General features: G+C 47.2%; 1 protein-coding gene across 1 annotated transcript in view; it reads left to right on the top strand.

Annotated features, from left to right (window-relative positions):
* The window catches only part of LOC306810046 (transmembrane protein 132D-like), a 161757-nt gene extending 141829 nt beyond the window's left edge, over positions 1 to 19928 (top strand). The window contains exons 6-9 of the mRNA XM_079322106.1: positions 9557 to 9762; positions 12806 to 13079; positions 15026 to 15217; positions 17816 to 19928. Coding sequence (XP_079178232.1) covers positions 9557 to 9762; positions 12806 to 13079; positions 15026 to 15217; positions 17816 to 18958 — 1815 coding nt within the window. The 3' untranslated portion in view covers positions 18959 to 19928. The remainder of the gene's footprint in view (positions 1 to 9556; positions 9763 to 12805; positions 13080 to 15025; positions 15218 to 17815) is intronic.
* The last annotated feature ends 1846 nt before the right edge of the window (positions 19929 to 21774 follow it).

The following is a 21774-nucleotide window of genomic DNA, read 5'->3' as shown; positions in this document are numbered from 1 at the left end:
TGGAATCCAGCCTTATATGAAATCCAGCTTTACATCAAATCCAGCCTTACATGAAATCCAGCTTCACTGGGGGTTCTGGATCAGCCAGGAGACTTTGTTATTGGCATCAGTTCCTAAGCCCAGAACATGCAGGGTGTGTGTCCAGGGTGGTTTGTGCTCAGATGGAGCCTCTCTTGCAGTCTGGTATTCTTTTCTCTTGGTTGTTGGAGGTAGTTCAGATATCAAGCCCCAGGACTCACCTCAATTTCCCAGTGAACAGATCAGTGCTATGAGTGCTTGTCAGGATGGAAGGAGTGTGAGAGCATTTGGAAGATCAAAGCAGCACAGCTCCCTTCAGAGTCAATAGGGAACAAGCAGCTAAAATCTTACAAAATGCTTTCAAATTATCCTCCACCTTGGATTCCCCATCCTCACTGAAACCAGCTCCTGAAACACTGTTGGATGTGTTCTGCTGTCATTCTGAGAGGAAGAGGCAGCTTGGAGGAGCTGTGTGCTCAGGCTGGCAGCAGCATCCTCTGCCCTCCCCCTGGCTGCTCTGGGAGCTGGGCACAGCTGGCTTTGTGATTTGGTTGTGGGGAGGAAAATCTGCTGTTTCTGTGCTCTGCACTGACCTTGGGCATGTTCTGAGAGCTGCCTGTGCTGTGGGGCTGTCAGAGCCTGTCCCCAGAGCCCCTGGTTTGTTCTGCTTGCTGAGAGCTGAGCACAGCCAGGCTGGGACAGCCCCTGCAGCAGCACTGAGCCCCTGTGCCCATCTGAGCCCCTGCTGTGGCACCTGCAGCCCTGAGTGAAACATTCACCAACAAACTGGGCACAAAAAACACCTTCCACGAGGTCAAATGGCAGAGATGAAACAGGAACTGCAGCTCTTCATCTCACCTGCACTTCTGCATTCCACAAGTGTGGGCTTGTTTAATAATGTTTTCCATGTGAGAGGAATTTTTTTCTGGCCTGCCTTTCCTGTTTATGCTAAATGTAGCTTTTTTCATGGTTTAGCTGATTATTGTCCAGTGTCACAGTGACGAGACTGCATTTCTCACCCACACAGCATTTGCAGATAACATTCCCCAGCACTTTGTGGCCATGGGAAAAGCTTTGCAAACAATTAATTCCTTCACCCCCACAATGAGGATAATGATATCTGTACTACAGAAATAGGTATTGATATGAACACAGAGACACGTTTGTGTCATAAGCACTGAGCCCTCACTATGTGCTCTACAAAGTGTTGTCAGGAGGTTTTTTTTGCAAAATGCTGAAATGCTGTTAGATAATGGGAATAGTTGAAATATAAAATCTTCATCAGCAGCACCATTGTTGTTGTAATTTTACTTGACTGTGCAATGAAAGAGACACAGGAATGAAACAGTATTGATCCACAGAGATTTCCCTGGTCCTAAACCAGGCTTTTGTTTAGCTGAGGAAAACAGGATGCCTTTTCTTCCATCTCTTTAATATGTTTTTTTTTTCCTTGAATCTTCTTGATTTAATGAAATGTGATCAATTTTCAGGCAGTGGTTTGTCTTGCACGTCAGAATGCTTCACAGCTAATGCTACAAACACAGGTGGGAATAATTCTTTAGCATTTTCTCACATCTAAAAAGGAAAGAAGCAGTGTTGTGCACTGCAAACTTATCTAATTGCATATGAGGAGTAGGAATTGCTTTATTTCAGGTGGGAAGGGGGCTGAGCAGAGTGCTTTGTCCTCTCTGCAGGTGGAGAGGGGAGGATTTCACAGGGCTGTGCTCTGTTACTGTGCAAAACACATTGCAGAACAACAGGAGCTGCTTCTGCTTTGTGATCAATATTGAATCTGAGACACAAAGATGAAATACTTGTGTTCCTCTTTGCCCAGGAAACTGAATTTCTTGTAGGTGACATGCAGGGACTGCAGACAGGGGAGGCTGTGCATCCCATATCTCACCATAAGGTGCAAAATCACTGGAATTCCCCAACTGAGGTGAAAGGAACATTTCCAGCTATGGAAAACATTCCTGAGAGTCATTTGTCTAAGCAGATCTGAAATGTTACTGCAGTTGTTAATTATCATCTTCCAGTCCTCAGTGGTCCCTGGAGTTGGAGTTTCTAGTCAGATCCTCTCTAGATCAAATCCTTTTCTCCACTGATGTCACCAGGCCAATCTTCCCCATCCTGCTCTTAATTGTTTCTATCCAACTTCATCCTTTGCCCTTACCTTTCTCCAATCTCATCTATTTATTTCAGATAGCTTTCTACACTATGAAGATCATTTTGAATTCTAAGCTTGTTCTCCAGAGAACTTCTAACCCCTCCCAGCTTGGCATCATCTGCAAATTTAATGAAATTAATTAAATGAAAATTAAATGAAAGGCTCGCATTGACTTCAAGGGGCACTGGAGTGAACCCAAACTGTCTCACATCTTTCAGAAGTGGTTCAAGTGAAATACACTTATTGCTTCACAGGCCATTTTTGTAAGGGAAAAAGACAGATGCATGTTGAATAATTCAGGGTCCTCGTTGCTGACTGAGAGAGATTTAACTAATTTGTCAAAATAATGACCTCTGTTCACGGGGGGGTTGGAGGGTTTCTGTCCCTGAGAGATGCTGGAGGAGCCTGGGCTCAGCTCAGCAACAGCAGGGGCTTGGTTGATCACAATTGTGGCTCCCAAAATCTGCAGCAGGAGCTGTGCTGACAGAGCATCCTGAGCTGCAGGTGGGCAGGGACTCCCTTCTCCAGCTGGGAATCAGGGAATCCATGAGGGAATCAACCAGGAAATCAATCAGGGAATCCATCAGGGAATCCATCAGGGAATCCATCAGGGAATCAATCAGGGAATAATCAGCCCAGCAGCAGCAAAGGAGGGATGGCTGTGGCAGCAGCAGTGGATTCTCTGCCCCTGCCCTCACCTGCTGCAGGTGAGCAGTGAAGGGCTGCCCCCAAAAAAAAACACACAGAAATTTTCATTTCAGCAGAAAGATGCACTTGGGTAACTCCAGCACCTGAGCTCTGCCTTGATTCTTCCAGATCAGGCTTTGCAAAATCCCTGTAAAACAAGGGATGGGATCCTTGCTGTACAAGTACATCAAAGGCAGATTAAAGTCTGGATTCTTGGAGAGGATTCAGCACCAAACTCCTCTGGAGTTCAGTGGGAATTTAACACTTCAGTGTCCTTATTGATGTCAATAAATCACACACAGCATGAGGGTGTGAGGGAGCTGGCAGTGAATCCAGGTTTGTGGAAGGGTTTTTCTGTCCCTTCCTGCCCCTGGGACCACAGTCCCATGGGATTGCAATTTAATTCAGCAGAGTGATGATTCTGTTTTGATTTGTGGCCCCACTTGATTAAGGCTTACAGGGGAAAATTTGACAGGCTTTATTCAGTCAGATTTTGCAGTCCTGTAAAGCAGCTTGGTGAAATAATGCTAATTTCCTTGGAATTTAATCTCTGACAGAAGAAAAAAAGAAGAAAAGGATGCTACCAGCTTCTTGTTGTGTCAAGGAAACAACTTGTTTTGACATTTCCGAAATGAAATGTTTTGATTTTTTTTCATTTTAAAATAACTTTTTCCTTGATGTTGTGGTATTTTTACATAATTTTAATCATTTGAAATTGAAATGGAACTGAATTCCGTGACCCAGGAAGGAAAGCAGATGTGGGTGTCTGGAGATGCAGGATTCACCCTGGGGAGGGGACACTGAGCCCAGGGACACTTGAGGTGGCCCCTGGCAGGTCTGAGCTCAGTGACCAGTAGGGACAAGCTCTTAAAAGGCAGCCCAGGGACAGAAATAAATCTCAGAGTGTGCAGACACTTCAAAATGTGCTCACAAAGGGCTGGGCAGAAGCTGCTCTTCTGTCCCTACAACCCCAGAAAATGAATAAAAACCTGTGCAAATGCACAGAGAGAGAACTGGCTGTGCTTGGTGCTGGAAACGGGGGCAAAAGAGGGAAAAACACTGAAGTTTTATCCCTAAAATCTTGATTATAAAAAGCAAAAGGTGATTCCCGAGGAGAGACTGTTAATGAGGGGATTTTTCAGTTGGTAGCACCAGCACACAGCAGACCTTGTGTCAGATCACAAAGGAACTATTAAACTTGCAGCTCCAGTTGGATGTTTGCCCAGGATTTAAGTCCCTTTAAAGTGTCCCCCTGCATGTCTCACTCGGGTACATTCAGCTGAGGATATTGATGTTTGCCACAAAGCTGCAGAGCAAACCAAAATAGTTCTCAGAAATGAACTGGTATCAGAGTTCTCTAAATCAATATGCTCCATGAGATGCTTCAGCTGGATCAGTGCACTAAAAACCATTTTTCATGTGCCCAGGTCTCTGCTAATATCTGTTTGTGGGTTTGTATGGTGTCACTGCAAAGCCTGGCAGCAAACAAGCCCTAAAAACCTTGGAGGGGTTTGTGTGTGCAGTTATCCCTCCAGAGTGGGATTCCAGCAGCATCCAGGGGGGATTCACAGATCTGCATTTGGGGATTCACAGATCTGCATTTGGGGTTCACAGATCTGCATTTGGGGTTCACAGATCTGCATTTGGGGATTCACAGATCCGCATTTGGGGATTCACAAATCCACATTTGGGGTTCACAGATCTGCATTTGGGGATTCACAGATCTGCATTTGGGGATTCACAGATCTGCATTTGGGGTTCACAGATCTGCATTTGGGGATTTTCAGATCCACACTTGGGGATTTACAGATCTGCATTTGGGGATTCACAGATCCACATTTGGGGTTCACAGATCCACATTTAGGGTTTACAGATTCTCATTTGGGGTTTTACAGACCCACATTTGGGGTTTACAGACCCACATTTGGGAATTTACAGATCCACATTTGGGGTTTTACAGATCCACATTTATGGATTTACAGATCCACATTTGGGAATTTACAGATTCTCATTTGGGGTTTACAGAGCCACATTTGTGAATTTACAGATTCTCATTTGGGGTTTACAGATTCTCATTTGGGGTTTACAGAGCCACATTTGGGGTTTACAGAGCCACATTTGGGGACATTCCTGCCCCAGCTGCTCAGGAGGCCCAGGCTGGGCAGGTCCCTCCTGGGCTCAGCTTTGGGCTGAGCTCTGTGCTCTTGCTGATCCCTGGCTCATTTTGGGCTGGGCTCAGTTAAGCAGAGCTCCCCCTCCCCAGAGTCATTTATTAATGACTTACAGAGCTAATAATGCCTCATCCTTTTGTACCCTGGTACACAGCTTGAGTTCTCAAGTCTTTTATAGCTCAAATGAGCTGCTTTTGCTTATTTATTTCCCTCCTCATTCATTTTTAATGGTTAGCAGAGACTCCCCCATTCTTCTTCTGACAGCAATGATTTAGGCAGGGCTCATTATCATAACTTAGGTTTCTAAATATCCCCATTTCTGCTGGCAGACCCAGGAAAATGTGAGCAGTGCTGAACCAGGAGAGATCCCCTGGGCTCCCCAGGGTGGTAGGGCTGTGTTTGCAGTGGGTATTAGACACAGAGGGCACTTGTAGGGGGAAGGATCCTTTCCAGAAACACGGATGGGGATCCCAAAGTACAGATTTTTATGGGGTAATATCAGAGGATATTCCCAGCTGGCCACCCTTGAGATGTGTAGACCTAAACTGCTCAAGATGCATCTTATTTTCAAAGTTTTATTAACTGTGACTTCCTAAGGGTTCCAGCAGAATTACTGTAGCAGAAAAACAGTTTCCTGTGTGGGTTTTGCTGTTATCCCATGGGAATTTAATAATGATAATGAGGTGGGGAAAGAAATTAATTTCTAAGAGTTAACAGTGAGATTGTGAGTGCCTCTTCTGGGAATTGGGATGGACTTTCCCCTTCCCCTCCCTCCCATTAGGTTTTGGATTCTGTTCAGCCCAAAGCTAAGACAGAGTTTATGAGACCAAAGGAATATCAGCCACAAATTCAGATCTCCCCCAGACAGCCTGCACACAGGGGAGTGGGAAAAAACAGGAAAATCATTTTTTAGGAAAAGCGATAAAACCCAAAGCCAGAGGGAATGGAAACAAGCCACCAAAATTAGTAAAGTGTAAGTTGGACCTTCAGAACGTACATAAATAGTTTTTTTTGAATATTTATGAAAAGGGACACGTGGCCAAGATGGAGAATTTGGGGGGTGGACACCTTTTCCTCCTTCTTCTCCCTGTCATCCATGTTGGGTGACACGTTGGCACTCTTGGATTGGATGGGGTCAGGGGTGGAACATTTAATAAAATTGTATTGGGAACATTTTGTAAACATGTAATACATAGTACAAACTATATAAGATCAGCCCTGCCTTCACCAGGCAGATCCCACCATGGGTGCCAGGCTGAGCAGACCCTGCTGGCCAGGCTAAAGGTGCCTGAGATAAGAAATAATAAACAATCCTTGGAACAAGAGAAAACCATCTCTAGCAATTTCTCTTTGGCTGCTTCAGAGAAATCCAGGGTTTGAACCACCTCATGTCCCTCTGGGTGATCTGGGGGCAAAGGAGAAACCCCAGCCTGGGTCACTGCCCCTTTCCCAATTAACACCTTCCAAAGCAGAGGCTCAGCAGAGAGCAGCTCGATTTTTCTCCCCCTGCATCCCTTCAGCCCTGTCTGCTGCTGGGATTTGGATGCTGGGGTGTGGCTGCAGGAACAGGCACACCTGACTTGCCTGGCCATGCACCTGTTCCTGCCTCTGCTGGCTCCTTTATGGAAATGTCCTGTGCTTTGCCCCAGGTTTTGATGTTGCTCTGTCAGGCCTGCATGCAAACTGCAGCAGAACAGTGATGCCCATTCATTCAAACAGTGAAGGGCTGGCTGGGAGCTCAGTGAGCTCACAGCTGCTTCCCTACAGCCAGGGAAACAGGCACACTTGGCTATCCCTGGCAGAGTCATTTCTTTCCTGACCACCAGTTTGCTATATAAATCATAATTTGAAGGCATAAGGTTATGGTATTTATTTAATCATTCATACAGGGGTCTTTTAGGGATGGATTTTTTTTTAACTCTCTCTGTGCAGTAAACCCTGATAAAGTTGGAATTGAGGTCTGTTTGCCTGCCAAGTTTTCTTGTTATTGCTTGAGCACTCATGAATTTAAAATCTGAGAGCCTGATTCCATCCCTGACCAGCAAATTCAGAGTTATCTCTGTGGCCTGGGAGAGTCTGTGTTGAGTTCCAGCAAGGAGATAATTCCTGCCATTCCTGCTGCTCCAGGGATGTGCCTGAGCCATTCCTGCCATTCCTGCTGCTCCCAGGGATGTACCTGAGCCATTCCTGCCATTCCTGCTGCCCCAGGGATGTACCTGAGCCATTCCTGCCATTCCTGCTGCTCCAGGGATGTACCTGAGCCATTCCTGCCATTCCTGCTGCTCCAGGGATGTACCTGAGCCATTCCTGCCATTCCTGCTGCTCCAGGGATATGCCTGAGCCATTCCTGCCATTCCAGCCATTCCTGCTGCTCCAGGGATATGCCTGAGCCATTCCTGCTGTTCCAGGGATGCACCTGAGCCATTCCTGCTGCTCCAGGGATGTACCTGAGCCATTCCTGCCATTCCAGCCATTCCTGCTGCTCCAGGGATGTACCTGAGCCATTCCAGCCATTCCTGCTGCTCCAGGGATGTACCTGAGCCATTCCAACCATTCCTGCTGCTCCAGGGATGTACCTGAGCCATTCCTGCCATTCCTGCTGCTCACAGGGATGTACCTGAGCCATTCCTGCCATTCCTGCTGCTCCAGGGATGTACCTGAGCCATTCCTGCCATTCCTGCTGCTCCAGGGATGCACCTGAGCCATTCCTGCCATTCCTGCTGCTCCAGGGATGCACCTGAGCCATTCCTGCCATTCCTGCTGCTCCAGGGATGTACCTGAGCCATTCCAGCCATTCCTGCTGCTCCAGGGATGTACCTGAGCCATTCCAACCATTCCTGCTGCTCCAGGGATGTACCTGAGCCATTCCTGCCATTCCTGCTGCTCACAGGGATGTACCTGAGCCATTCCTGCCATTCCTGCTGCTCCAGGGATGTACCTGAGCCATTCCTGCCATTCCTGCTGCTCCAGGGATGCACCTGAGCCATTCCTGCCATTCCTGCTGCTCCAGGGATGCACCTGAGCCATTCCAGCCATTCCTGCTGCTCCAGGGATGCACCTGAGCCATTCCTGCCATTCCTGCTGCTCACATTGAGTTTCTCCCACAGCCCAGCCCAGCCCAGCCCTGGGAAGGAGTGGATGGACCATCAGTGCCCTAATGTTCCTGTGCTCTGCTGCCTGCTCTCAGCTCCTTCCTTCATGTTTTGAGGGTTTTTTGACAGCAGCTGGATTTCCTTGCTGTGCAGCACATTGGGACTGGATCCTGACAGGAGCTGGTGTAAAACAGGCTTACATGAGGCAATCCCAAAAAACATAAATCTGCCTGTAAACCAACTTCTTATTTCCTGCTGGAACCAGCAGCAGCTCAGGAGTTTGACCTTAAAACAGAGCTGGCTTGGAAGGGAGGCATTGAAGAGCCATGAGAACCTTTTTTTGGTGTGTTACCTAGGCTCAGGCAAAGCAGGGTGGAAATGCATTTGCTATGGATCTGTCTGTGAGGGGGTTGTTGTTGTTCAAAGATAATAATATTAGGAATGCCAATTACCCTACAAAAGCTGGTGATATTTAAATATGATTTAAATTCTTTCAGCATTTAAACAGAAAAGTAGAAAATGGCATTAAATTCAGGCAAGGATGAGGCTATACATCCCAGAGTGGGAAATATTAAATACATTGATGGAATGGAATGGAAGGTCTGGCTGGTAATGGATTGTGAAAAGAGTTCAGGGTTCTAATAGATCATTCCTTCAGATCATCAGCACAGGAAAGTGGTAGTTAATAAATTATTTGACGTGTACATTTACTCATATATTTTAACTAACTGTAATGAACAGGTCCTGTCAGCTCACCTAGATCCTTGCAGTAGCTGCTAAATTGCTTGAGTGAGATTTACTAACTCTCTGCAATATTGATGTCCAGAGCTGCAGGTGATAAATAAAGTGAGATCAGAGCTGGTCTGAGCTGCTGTTCCAGGGCTGGGGGAGGGTCTGGCAGGGCTGGGGACACCCCTGGGCCCCCCTGGGATGAGGTTTGGCTGGGACTCCCCATTCCCTGGCACCTGTGACAGGACTCTTGAAGAATCTGTCCCATTCTGGGGCTGATGAGGGACACCTGTGCCTCCCTGCAGCACTCACCTGTTCTCCCAGGTGAGGGGGTTCCTTGGCTGCACACAGGGAGAGCTGGGCAGTCTGAGCTGTGGGGAGGGGAGGGGAACCTTCTCTCCCTGCCAGAATCCCAGCTCTGTCCTACTGTGGGAATTAAAGACCAAAAAAAGCTGTTTCCTTATCTTAGCTCACACTGGAACTGTTTATAGCAGGAAAATCCAGCCAGTGTAGGTGATGCTGAGTTACACAGGCCATGAAGGGCACACTGTTATTCCTAGCTGTCCTCTGAACCTGCAGCTGGTTAAACCTGGATCCTTTCTCTTCCACCCACTCACCAGCATGTGCTGAACTTTATAATTAGTGAAGAGACTCATTAATTTTTTTTTTTCCCTTCTCCTTTTTATTTGCAGGTTTCTGACAGATGTGACTATGTCTTTGTCAACGGCAAGGAAATGAAAGGCAAAGTGAATGTCATAGTTAATTTTACTTACCAGCATCTGAGTGCCCCTTTAGAAATGACAGTGTGGATTCCTCGTCTCCCGCTGCAGATAGAGGTCTCTGACACAGAACTAAATCAGATCAAGGGGTGGAGAGTCCCCATCATCTCTAATAAGAGGTAGGTTTCATTAGAGGATGTTCATTCTGGGCTGTGCACTTGCCAGGGACCTGTCAGGACCAGTGGATCTGAACATGCTCATTTGGCCTTAATGCAATTCTGCTGTGAATTTGAAGGTCAGCAGACATTTATTCAATAGGCTCCTGCACTGGATTTGTCAGGGAAATGGAAGCTGCAGGTTGCATGAACCTGGATTGGAAATCAATTTCCTTTTGTAGCACTAATGACTGAGATGGGAAGAGCAATTGGTCAAGTTGGGCAGGATGAGGCATCAGCAAGAGCCTGCAGGTCCTGGCAGCTCATGGATCCAGTGGTCACAATCAGCACATCCTGCTGCACACCCTGCAGGGCCTGCACTGACCAGTGTCCCCAGTCAGGACAGAGCTGTGGGACACTGCCAGTGCCCACGGGACAGAGGAGGGATGAGCAGGATGAACAGACCTGTCTGCACCTCTGGTCAGTGTTACCAACAACAGGAGGAGCAAATTGATAGAGTAGGAACTTGGTGTGACCACCTGCAAATAAAGACATTTATTACATGTTTCTGTTAGCACCAGAGCAGAGACATTTTGGTGGAGATGTGATTTCAAATTGTACTGTGCAGAGAGGGATGTGTGTAGGTGCAGAGGAGATTTCCATGGCAACACAGAGATGTTTATGGGAAGATCCAGAAAGAAAAGGAGCTTAAAGGTCCTGAAAGCAAGGATTTGACCTGGAAAACAATGGAAGGCACTTGGGGAGGGCAGTGGGGCAGCAAAGCTGGGAGGTGATGGCCAGTGCTGGTTTTGAGTTCTGGACATGAGATGCAGGATCAAAGTGGGAGAACCTGCAGGAAGCAGCCTGGCCTCAGGCAGCTGTTGGAAAGGATGAAACAGGAAAACCTTATAAATATCAGTGCTTATTCTCAAAAGATTTTGAGAATATGGAAACCATCAGTGAGATTGCAATGAAAGCCATCTTTGAGATACCAAACCTTAGCTACTAAATAACTGCAATACAATAGGATGGCCAGGAAAGTAATCCCCTCTTGATAGAACAATGGTGCAAAGGTCAGAGAAGACCCTGCTAGCTTGGCAGAGGGGTCCAAAGAGCAGCTTTTAGGGTTTAAAATATAACACATTATGGTAATGTAATGATTCTTATAGGCTGTGTGTAAATGCTATAGGATTTGTATGTTGTATTAGATTGGTTAGTGGAATTTAGAATATTCAACATAGAAGATTTATTGTGTTGTAAATAGTGGAAATTAGAATGCTCAACAGAGAAGAAGATTTATTGTGTTGCAAACAGGAAAATCCCTCTCTTACCTCTTACTTCTGCCACCACACTATTATTTCTTTTTTACCTCTCTCCATCCTGCTCTGAGCTGCAGCTCTCAGCAGGGCCCTGTACACCCATGCCCCTTACAATAAACTGCAAACTTCAAAATCAGAATGTTATAAATGAGAAACAAAGTCTCTGTATTTAGCAAAATTTTGATTGGTTTATTTTTGCACAGACAGAGCAAGCAGTGCTGGGGAAAACATGAGGGGTCACCCCCACTCCACACTTCACCCAACTTGGTTTGCAGCTCCCTTTTTATAGGATGGTTCTCCTTGTAGTAATCAATAATTGTTCTTGTTTTGTTGGAGTAATTCTGCAAGGTAAGCAGTGGTGGGCAAAGAAACCTCCAAACTTCATGGAACAGCTCTTGGGGCAATGGGTCATGTAACCACATGGTCTGGGTAGATAAAATCCAGAAGTGGGAAACCTGATCTTTAGTGGATAGTTTGATCACACAAAGGCAGGAAATGTGATTGTGCAGGATGTGCTGGGCTGTGTGCAAGCCTTGTTTTGCAAGCTGTCAGTAGATACAACTTATTTAGGAAACCATACTCAGTAACAGAGGGATTTAAAACAGAGTGGGTTTGATCATCCATCTCCCTTTATCCAGGTCCGTGTTCTTAAATATTCTGCTGTATACAAACATGGAAAATTCTGTGACTAACACCAATCATTTCTCAATTACCACAAGCATCATGAGAGCTGCTGAGTTACCCCTGGTGTCTGGGGCTGCCCAGGCAGAGCTGCTGCAGTGCCCTGAGCACATTTCCCTGATGTTCCTGAGCACATTTCCCTGATGTTCCTGAGCACATTTCCTTGATGTTCCTGAGCACATTCCCCTGCCATCCTGAGCACATTTCCCTGATGTTCCTGAGCACATTTCCCTGCCACCCTGAGCACATTCCCCTGCCATCCTGAGCACACTTCCCTGCCATCCTGAGCACATTCCCCTGCCATCCTGAGCACATTCCCCTGCCATCCTGAGCACATTCCCCTGCCATCCTGAGCACATTCCCCTGCCATCCTGAGCACATTTCCCTGATGTTCCTGAGCACATTTCCCTGATGTTCCTGAGCACATTCCCTGCCATCCTGAGCACATTTCCCTGCCATCCTGAGCACACTTCCCTGCCATCCTGAGCACATTCCCCTGCCATCCTGAGTACATTTCCCTGCCATCCTGAGCACATTTCCCTGATGTTCCTGAGCACATTTCCCTGATGTTCCTGAGCACATTCCCCTGCCATCCTGAGCACATTCCCTGATGTTCCTGAGCACATTCCCCTGCCATCCTGAGCACATTCCCCTGCCATCCTGAGCACATTTCCCTGATGTTCCTGAGCACATTTCCCTGATGTTCCTGAGCACATTCCCCTGCCATCCTGAGCACATTCCCTGATGTTCCTGAGCACATTCCCCTGCCATCCTGAGCACATTCCCCTGATGTTCCTGAGCACATTCCCCTGCCATCCTGAGCACATTCCCCTGCCACCCTGAGCACATTTCCCTGATGTTCCTGAGCACATTTCCCTGCCATCCTGAGCACATTTCCCTGCCATCCTGAGCACATTCCCTGCCATCCTGAGCACATTTCCCTGCCATCCTGAGCACATTTCCCTGATGTTCCTGAGCACATTCCCCTGCCACCCTGAGCACATTTCCCTGCCATCCTGAGCACATTCCCTGCCATCCTGAGCACGTTTACCTGCTGTTGTCCCCAGGCCAGCCAGGGACAGCGATGACGAGGATGAGGAGGAGCGCCGGGGCCGGGGCTGCACCCTGCAGTACCAGCACGCCACGGTCAGGGTGCTCACACAGTTTGTGGCCGAGCCCCCCGAGCCTGGGGCCCCCCTGGCTCACCTGCTGGGCTCGGACTGGCAGCTGGACATCACCCACCTGGTCAGGGACTTCATGCAGGTGGAGGAGCCGCGCATCGCCCGGCTGCAGGAGGGGCAGGTGCTGGTGGGGCTGGAGCTCGGCATGACCACCATCCAGGTAGGACACCTGCCCTGACTGCTCCCAGACACCCTGCAAGGGTCTCAGAGCCTGCCTGCTGCCCAGGGATCCTGGGGGCTGCACTTAACTCCATGCAGAAACATGCCAGCATTCCTGGGAGAATTACAAGTCATAAAAAATAAGCGGAGTAAAAACTAGATTTCTAAAAATTCAATCTTTTAACAATGTTTGTATTAGGTAGTTCATAGCTAATATGGAGGATTTTGGGCATGGTATGTCTTTTCCTTTTTCTTCTTCATGCCATCCATGTTGAATGCCAGCCTGGCATTCTTTGGTTGGTGTGGGACAGTGTAATAAAACTGTCATGTGTTGGAAAGGAATTGCAAATATTAGGTCGGTAATTTGGAGTGTATAAGATAGGACCTGCCCTCTGGCAGTGCCCTGGATGGACATGCTGAACAGACTGCTGGCAGCTAGAGAAAGAATTCCTCAGGTAAGAAACAATAAACAGCCTTGGAAACCTCAGAGAACAGCCCCCTGCATCTCCTTCAGTGCTGAACATGGACTGTAACCCACCCAATGTCCTGTGAGGGTCTCAGGGTCAGGAGACAGCTCAGACAGTGACACTGCTCCTGCCTTCACTCACCTGGGAATGGTGATCCAGCATTCCCAGCCAAAACTGCAGCTTGGGCTGGAGCAGAGCAGAAGCAAGAGCTGGAAGACATGGAAGAGATGGTTTCCTCTCCTTATCTGCTGCCCCAAAGTGTAGTGCATCACAGTTTTTATAAATTATTCCAACCTGTGTATTGGCAGGCTTTGTCTGATTATTTTTGTCCAATAGGTTCTGATTTTTGTCAAGGTTCTAGCTTTGGAACCTTGAGCCAGGATTTGGGTTTTCACAGGACCTGCAGCTGCTGGAGCAGCTCAGTCTCCTCCCAGGCTGCACAGACAGAGCAAAGTGAAAATTCACCTGTGCTGGTTAAGGAAGTGAGACTGGAATATCAATCCAAGTATTAATTAAAAGAAAAGGAAAAGGAGATGGGGAGAGAGATTATTGCAGTGATACTGAAGTAGGAGACATGTTAACAAACACCAGGACAGGGATAAAATCTCTCTCCAAACATTCTTATCATCCCAAACTGTCCAAGCAGGAAGCAGCCAGCACACCTGTCAGTAATGAGCCTGTCAAGGCTGGAGGAATGGGATTTGAGATTTTTAGCTTTCTGCAAAGATTTTCTGAATGCTTTTCTAAAGCTCTGGAACTTACAATGCTCCAACCAATGCACATAAAACCGTGGAAAGAAAAATCCAAGGGTAAAAAGCTGGGAGCAAGTTACATTTAAAGAATACCTCCTATAAGCTGCTTCCAAAATGCTCTGTACCCTGCATGGATCATTAAATTCAACTTGCTTGCTAATGAGCATCTTGGATGTCATGTATCACTGCTCTGACCTCTGTGTGTATTTTCTTAACCAAAACAAATCCCCTCTGTCAATTTTGCATTCAGTACCATGAGAGGTTATTGTAGCAATACATTACCCTTCCTTTCCACAGGAGAGAAATAAATACCATTTATTCGGTGGATTTTGTATAAATCTACAGACTGCATTATATTTATGCTACCTCAAAACATGAAGATTAATCAAATACTTATATTTTATATAAAGATTACATTTACAGCTAGTCACTGCATCTGAGGCAGATGTGGTTATTATATTTACAGACCACATCTGGAGCAGATGTGGTTGGCATATTGCAGAGGGGAATGGCACAGGTGAAAGGTGTTATAGAAGAACAGAAGAGGTTGTTGCAGAAGAGGTTCAAAATGTGAGTAGCTCTATTTAATCATATTTTAATAGTGTCTGCTGTGAGAAATCCTCCCCATTGCAATCAGCATCCCTCAGCTGTGTTACATTAATTCTGTGTGGTTATTTTTCCTGGTGCTGTCCCCACTGGCTGCTGCTAACTTCAGCTTTTCTTTCCAGATCCTGTCCCCCCTCTCAGATGCCATCTTGGCTGAGAAGACAGTGACAGTCCTGGACGAGAAGGTGACAATAACTGACCTGGGAGTGCAGCTGGTGACAGGCCTGTCCCTGTCCCTGCAGCTCAGCCCAGGGAGCAACAGGGCCATCTTTGCCACTGCAGTGGCCCAGGAGCTGCTGCAGTCCCCCAAGCAGGTACTGCTGCCCAGGGGGACAGTCTGAGCACTGCCTCTGCCCCTTCAGCAATTGAGCACAGCTTCCCTTCTGGGGTGCTCAGGAAACCTGTTTGTGGGGCTGTCCTGGAGGCCACCAAGGGTCCTGAACAGAAAAACAGAGATGTCCCAAAAAGGGCACTGTGTTTGAGCAGGCACCACACACCTTTCCTGCCGTGGCTGATCCCATCAATAACAGGCACACACACACACAAATGCCCCTTTTCTGTCCATCCAGCACCCTCTGGATCCCAGCACATCCTGCCACCACCACAGCCCTTTAATTCCACCTTTCCATGGGAAGGTGCCTCGTGTTGTGCCAAACTCTCTTTCCTTTAGTCACTTCCTGTGAGCACTTTAAGAAGTCAGGGAACATCCCTTTCATTCTGAGTCATTGCTGGAATATGAATCAGCATCACTGGCTCATTTCCTGGTTCATGATTTCATAAACCATTTGTTTTCCCCCTTATTACTCTTAGTTCCTTTATTAGGGAACCAACAGTTACCAAGGGCTTTTGGACTTTGCCACGTCCTCATCAGTCCCTGCCTGGTGTTTGTCCTTGTGCTTCTGTACACATTTGACATTTAAACTTTTTTTCCAAACCAAATCCATCAGTCTGGGACTTTTCATCAAGGATGCACTGGGCTCTTAACACTTAGGCATGTTCTGAGCTTTAAAGGTAAATGATCATGGCATGCACATTTGAAGTCTGGCCAGCTGCTGAGGTGCTTTAATTCATCATGGGCTCTTATCCTTGGGATGCAGGATGAGAAATAATGCAGAGCTCTGTCTTTATAGGGTGATAAAAATCAGGCTGCCATCGTGCTCAGGAGTCAAGGAGTCCATGCCCAGGAGCAGGGGTGATGCCAGCCAGTCCCACTGTGCTGCCAGCCTGGCATTTCCACCCCACAAACAGGCTGGGCAGTCCTTGTGCTGCTAAACCAGAGAGAAAACTGTGTGTGCCCTGCACTCTGACCCTGGTGTGAAAGGCAGCCAGTCCCCCCATTGCTCAGCACTCATCTGCACACTCCCTACAGGAGAGCAGTGCAAAATTATTAAATGATTATGCAGGTTAAGCAACACAGTGGGAGGATGAGAGTTGATGACATAAATTCTGTGCAGTCTTCAAGAAGCATCCAAAGATTAATAAACACAAAGCTGGGATTTATGACAGTGTCAGCAAAGTCTTAGGGCTCTGTCCTGAAATAGAGACAGAAGCAAATCCCCCATTGAAGCAGGGGAGCTTTGTGCCTCTGAGGATTTGGGAATCAGGCCAGTGGATTGTGCACCACACAATCCCAAAAGCCTGGGAGCTTATTCTCCATGCTCTGAGCAGGTGAATGACTTTGTGCAATTTAAAGGATAATCAAACGTGTTTGTTCTCTGTGCATATGAGGAGTTGGAATGTAAATACAGTCTGTATGAAAAGCTGATGATTTAAAGAAACAGAACTTCTGTATTCATGATTTTCAGAAATTATTTTGTTGGTTGGGTGTCTGTCTGTCTGCAGACTCTCAGAGCAGGGTGATCCCAGCTCTGACCAAAATCTCGTTTCAGACAGCAGAAAATCCACTGATGGAGGCAGATCTGGCTGGTGGGGATTCTCCAGTGCAGGTATCCCAACCAGGGCAAGTCAGAACATCAGGAGCAGGATGAGATTCCAGGAGAGCAACCTGAATTCTGTCTGTAAATGATCAATGTATGAATACAAAGATTTTTTTCAGGTGGCACAGCAATTTTCAGTAGCCATTAGAGAGTCCTTAGAGACTGATTTTCAGAAATGGGTGAGGACATGTTTCCTGAAATTTAAAAACACTTGAAAATGTTTCAAGTCAGAAGCCAAAAGTCAGGATCCCAGCAGAGCTGCAGCACTAGGCAGGTTCTGTTACAGGATTAGTTCCCAGGTCAGATTCATTTGCATTCAGTGAAAGCCTCCCCACACACTGGAGTACACAATCTGCATTGCTGTGACACGAGATTAAACTTTATTATTGTCTTGCTTTTAATTGCTAACAAGCATAAAAATTACCCTGGCCATTTCCTAAAGAAGCAACTGATTGGTTTCCTCTGCTTATACAATCTGCTAATTTAATTTGGGAGGCAGAAATCCAGGAGTGAAGGTATGGAGTCATGGAGGGACCTGTTTGCTCTATTAGCTATCCTTTAAAATGTGCTTTGTGTAATAAGAGGAGACTTTGTACTTTAAGCAGTTTAGAAATAATGTTGGGGTTTTTTTTGTTTAAATACACAACAGTAAATGATCTCAGTCACTGGTAATGCTTCCTGGCATGCAATTTATTATGGTGCTGAAGTAGATCCTGCAGAGCCCAGGGGATGTGGCTCCTTTGAGCACCTTTGTGGAAACAAATCTTATCCTCAACAAGTGTTTTAGATTTTTCTCTTCACATCTTGGCAAGATACTAATTCCACTGCTCTCCCTGTGAGCATATTTCTGTTCTGATCACTAATGGTACGTGGATCTTGTGAGGAGGAGGGTGAAAACCAGAACAGAGCACAATTCCTTTGATGATCGCTCTGAGTGTGTGTAAATTTTATTTTTTTTTTTTATATACATTACAGGAAGCAGCCATCAGCTGCTGGATCCAGTTCAGTGATGGATCTGTCATGCCCCTGGATATCTATGACTCCAAAGACTTCTCCTTGTCAGCCACCTCCCTGGATGAGAGGGTGGTGTCCATCCAGCAGGACCCCAGGTTCAAGTGGCCGCTGATTGCAGCAGAGACCGAGGGCCAGGGCGCCCTGGTGAGGGTGGAGATGGTGATCAGTGAATCCTGCCAGAAATCCAAGAGGAAGAGCATCCTGGCTGTTGGCAGTGGCAGCATCAAAGTCAAGTTTGGGCAGAGCGATGCCAACGTCAGTGACAGCAAGCACAGGGGTGCTGGAGTCCAGCTGGAAAACCAGAAATACCCCTGGCAGGAGAGGGGGGCAGGGGGTGGCCACTACTACAGCTCCTCCATGGGCCACGAGCAGGGCAGGGCCACCACCACCCACAGGGCTGTGCTGAGCAGGAAGGAGGACAGGGACAGCCTGCTGGATGATGACAGCCAGAACCTGCCCCTGGACTTCACCAGCTTCCCTGCACAGGTGGATGTGCCCAGGGACACGGGGGACAGCGAGCTGGTGCAGTCCCCCCGGGGGCTCAGCGACCTGGAGATCGGCATGTACGCCCTGCTGGGCGTGTTCTGCCTGGCCATCCTGGTGTTCCTCATCAACTGTGTCACCTTTGCACTGAGGTACAGGAACAAGCAGGTCCCCTTGGAGGAGCAGGAGGGCATGAGCCACTCGCACGACTGGGTGGGGCTGAGCAACAGGACGGAGCTGCTGGAGAACCAGCTCACCTTCTCACCCCAGCAGCAGGAGCAGATCACAGCCATCGACAGGGACGTGGGCTACGAGGAGAGCAAGTTCCTGCTCAGCACAGCTGCCACCAAAACCAGCAATGGACAGTCCTTCAGGTCTGCTGAGTGCTCCTTCAGCGAGGGGAAGGAGCACAGGAGTGAGCCGACCGCCTCTCCCACCTCCAAGAGGAAACGGGTCAAATTCACCACCTTCACCACCATCTCCTCTGAGCAGGGCTGTCCTGCTGTCAACTCCATCCTGATGAGCAATGAGGATGACATTAAATGGGTCTGCCAGGACATGGACCTGGGGGAGTGCAAAGAGCTTAAGAACTACATGGAGAGATTACACGAAAATGCGTAACGAGACACGAAACCTTTGGGGTTTGGTTTGTTCCTTTGTTTTTCACTCACCTTCTGCCTTTAATTTTGGGTAGTGGGGCAAAACCTTGTATTCTAACAAGAATCAGCTGGTGGATAATCACTTGATGGAGCCCCAAGAAGCCACCCAAAAGCAGCTGGGAGAGCAGAGATCCTGGACAGCTCTTAAAATTCAAGTCTGCTCTGTGCTCAGAGATGGAAGAGAGAGATGTGTGTGGTTTTTGATACATGTTAACATGAAAAAAACCCAAACTTAGGAAAACAATACAGTCTCACTCTCTGTGCTTTCCCAGGAAATCAATAAATATAACAAACTCCAGTGCAGTTTGGATATTACAAAGCTCACACAGCTCTACTGTTCAATATTGCAAGCTTTGGTTAAAAGCAAAAATGGGTCTCAGAATAAATAGATCCATGGAAAGAGCATGTTGTTCCAGGCACGTGCAGAGAATACCCAGCCAGGAACATTAATTTAAAGCTGACAAAAACCAACAGTGGGAAGGAAGCAGCTCCCAGAGCTGAGCAGCCAGGACTTCCAAAGAGCCTGGAGGGGATGAAGGGTAGCTGGGCTGTTTACAAACCAGCATGTTTGCCTCCCAAGCACTGACAATGGATACACACACAGTTCAAAGTGAAACTCTCTTTTTAAGTAGATGCCAAGGTAATAAACTTTGCCAGCCAATTTTCGGTATTTCTTAATTTGTAAAATAGGAGAAGATACAATCTATACTCAGAATATCACTCATACTAAGGAAGGTCTGTTTTGGAAAGTTTGAGAGAACGAGCTATTTTTAAAAGCCCACTTTATTTGACTGTCCTGTTTCGAATTTGTATTCCCAGCCTTTTCTCTGGAGCTCCCATCTGGTATCCTGAGGGCACCTCCCACATCAGGCAGCCTTGGAAGCTGTGGTCCTTTCCCTTTCCCTTTTTCCCTTTCCTCTTTTCCCTTTCCCTTTCCCCTTCCCTTCCCCTTCCCCTTTTCCCTTCCCCTTTCCCTTTCCTTTTTTCCCTTTCCCTTTCCCCCTTTCCCTTTTTCCCTTTTTCCCTTTTTCCCTTTCCCTTTTCCCCTTTCCCTTTTTCTGTTTCCCTTCCCCTTTCCCTTTTTTCCTTTTCCCTTTCCCTTTTTCCCTTTCCTTTTTTCCCTTTCCCTTTCCCTTTTCCCCTTTCCCTTTTCCCCTTTCCCTTTTTCCATTTCCCTTTTCCCCTTTTCCTTTCCCTTTCCCTTCCCCTTCCCTTTCCCCTTTCCTTTTTCCCTTTCCCTTTTCCCTCCCCTTGTCCCTGCCCTCCTCTGGAGGATTTGGGGTTCAGTTCCTTGTGCTCCCCCCTTAGCCCAGCACATTTGGAGGGCAGAGGGGGAGCTGCACCCTGAGCCCTGCCCAGCTAAACTCAGCAGAGAGTTTTTGTTTCTCCCAGGGTGGTGATCACCTGTTTCCCTGTGATGAGGATGGACACAGGGCAGGATTTCAGTGCTCACCCTTCCAGCCCCCACCCCAGGACATTCCTTGTGACAGGAGCCTCCAGTGGCAAAGTGCCAAAGCACTGACTAAAATCCAGGTAATGGATTTGATATATCAAAGTATTTCAACTTCCCCTTTATTTTCTGGAGTAAGTCCTTGCCCCCATTTTGTTGTCTTCCACCACTGAATCTGGGTTGCTCAGTTTAATCCACACCCACCCTCCCACAAACACTTAGATTGAATCCCTCTATATTTAGAATGTACTGTAGATTGTAAGAATGTAATATATATATTTATAAACATGCCAACTGTGAATAAAATTTGCATTTTAGTGGCTTCATCTTTTTTTTTTTCTCGTACTCTGAACTTTCCTTTGACTGTCAGAACGTTTACCCTGAGAGAGCCTGGCAGCAAGACAGAGCCTTGGATGGATCCTGGCACCACCTACTCACAGAATTTTACATTGTGCAGTGTTGGGGGAGAGCATGCAGCACCACCAACGTGCTGTGCTGCAAATGTACCTGCACCAAGCCACCCCCCCAAGGTTTGAAAATAAATGTACCTGCACCAAGCCACCCTCCCAAGGTTTGAAAATAAATGTACCTGCACCAAGCCACTCCCCCAAGGTTTGAAAATAAATGTACCTGCACCAAGCCACCCCCCAAGGTTTGAAAATAAAGGTACCTGCACCAAGCCACCCCCCCAAGGTTTGAAAATAAATGTACCTGCACCAAGCCACCCTCCCAAGGTTTGAAAATAAATGTACCTGCACCAAGCCACTCCCCCAAGGTTTGAAAATAAATGTACCTGCACCAAGCCACCCCCCCAAGGTTTGAAAATAAAGGTACCTGCACCAAGCCACCCCCCAAGGTTTGAAAATAAATGTACCTGCACCAAGCCACTCCCCCAAGGTTTGAAAATAAATGTACCTGCACCAAGCCACTCCCCCAAGGTTTGAAAATAAATGTACCTGCACCAAGCCACCCCCCCAAGGTTTGAAAATAAATGTACCTGCACCAAGCCACCCCCCCAAGGTTTGAAAATAAATCCACCTGCTTTTATTGCAGCCTGAGAGCCCAGTTATGGGCATTTCTGGGGTTGGGTTCTGCTTCTCTGCTCTTGGGAAGATCCACATTCGGCTGAACACACTTTAGGGCAAATTTAGGAGAGGAGGTGAGGAAATAGAGCAGATGTGCCCAGCTGAATGGAATTGTGTTCACAGTGCTCTTTCCTGGCTAAAGCCCCTGTGCAGGATCCTGAGTGAGCTGTGGCCACTGCAAGCAGCCAAGCACTGATTAATCTGCTAATAGCAGAATAAATCAACTCCCAGGGAGATTCCTGT

This window comes from Erithacus rubecula (genome assembly GCF_903797595.1).
Source record: "Erithacus rubecula genome assembly, chromosome: 19".
Lineage (NCBI taxonomy): Eukaryota > Metazoa > Chordata > Aves > Passeriformes > Muscicapidae > Erithacus > Erithacus rubecula.
This window is presented reverse-complemented; position numbering and strand designations above follow the sequence as displayed.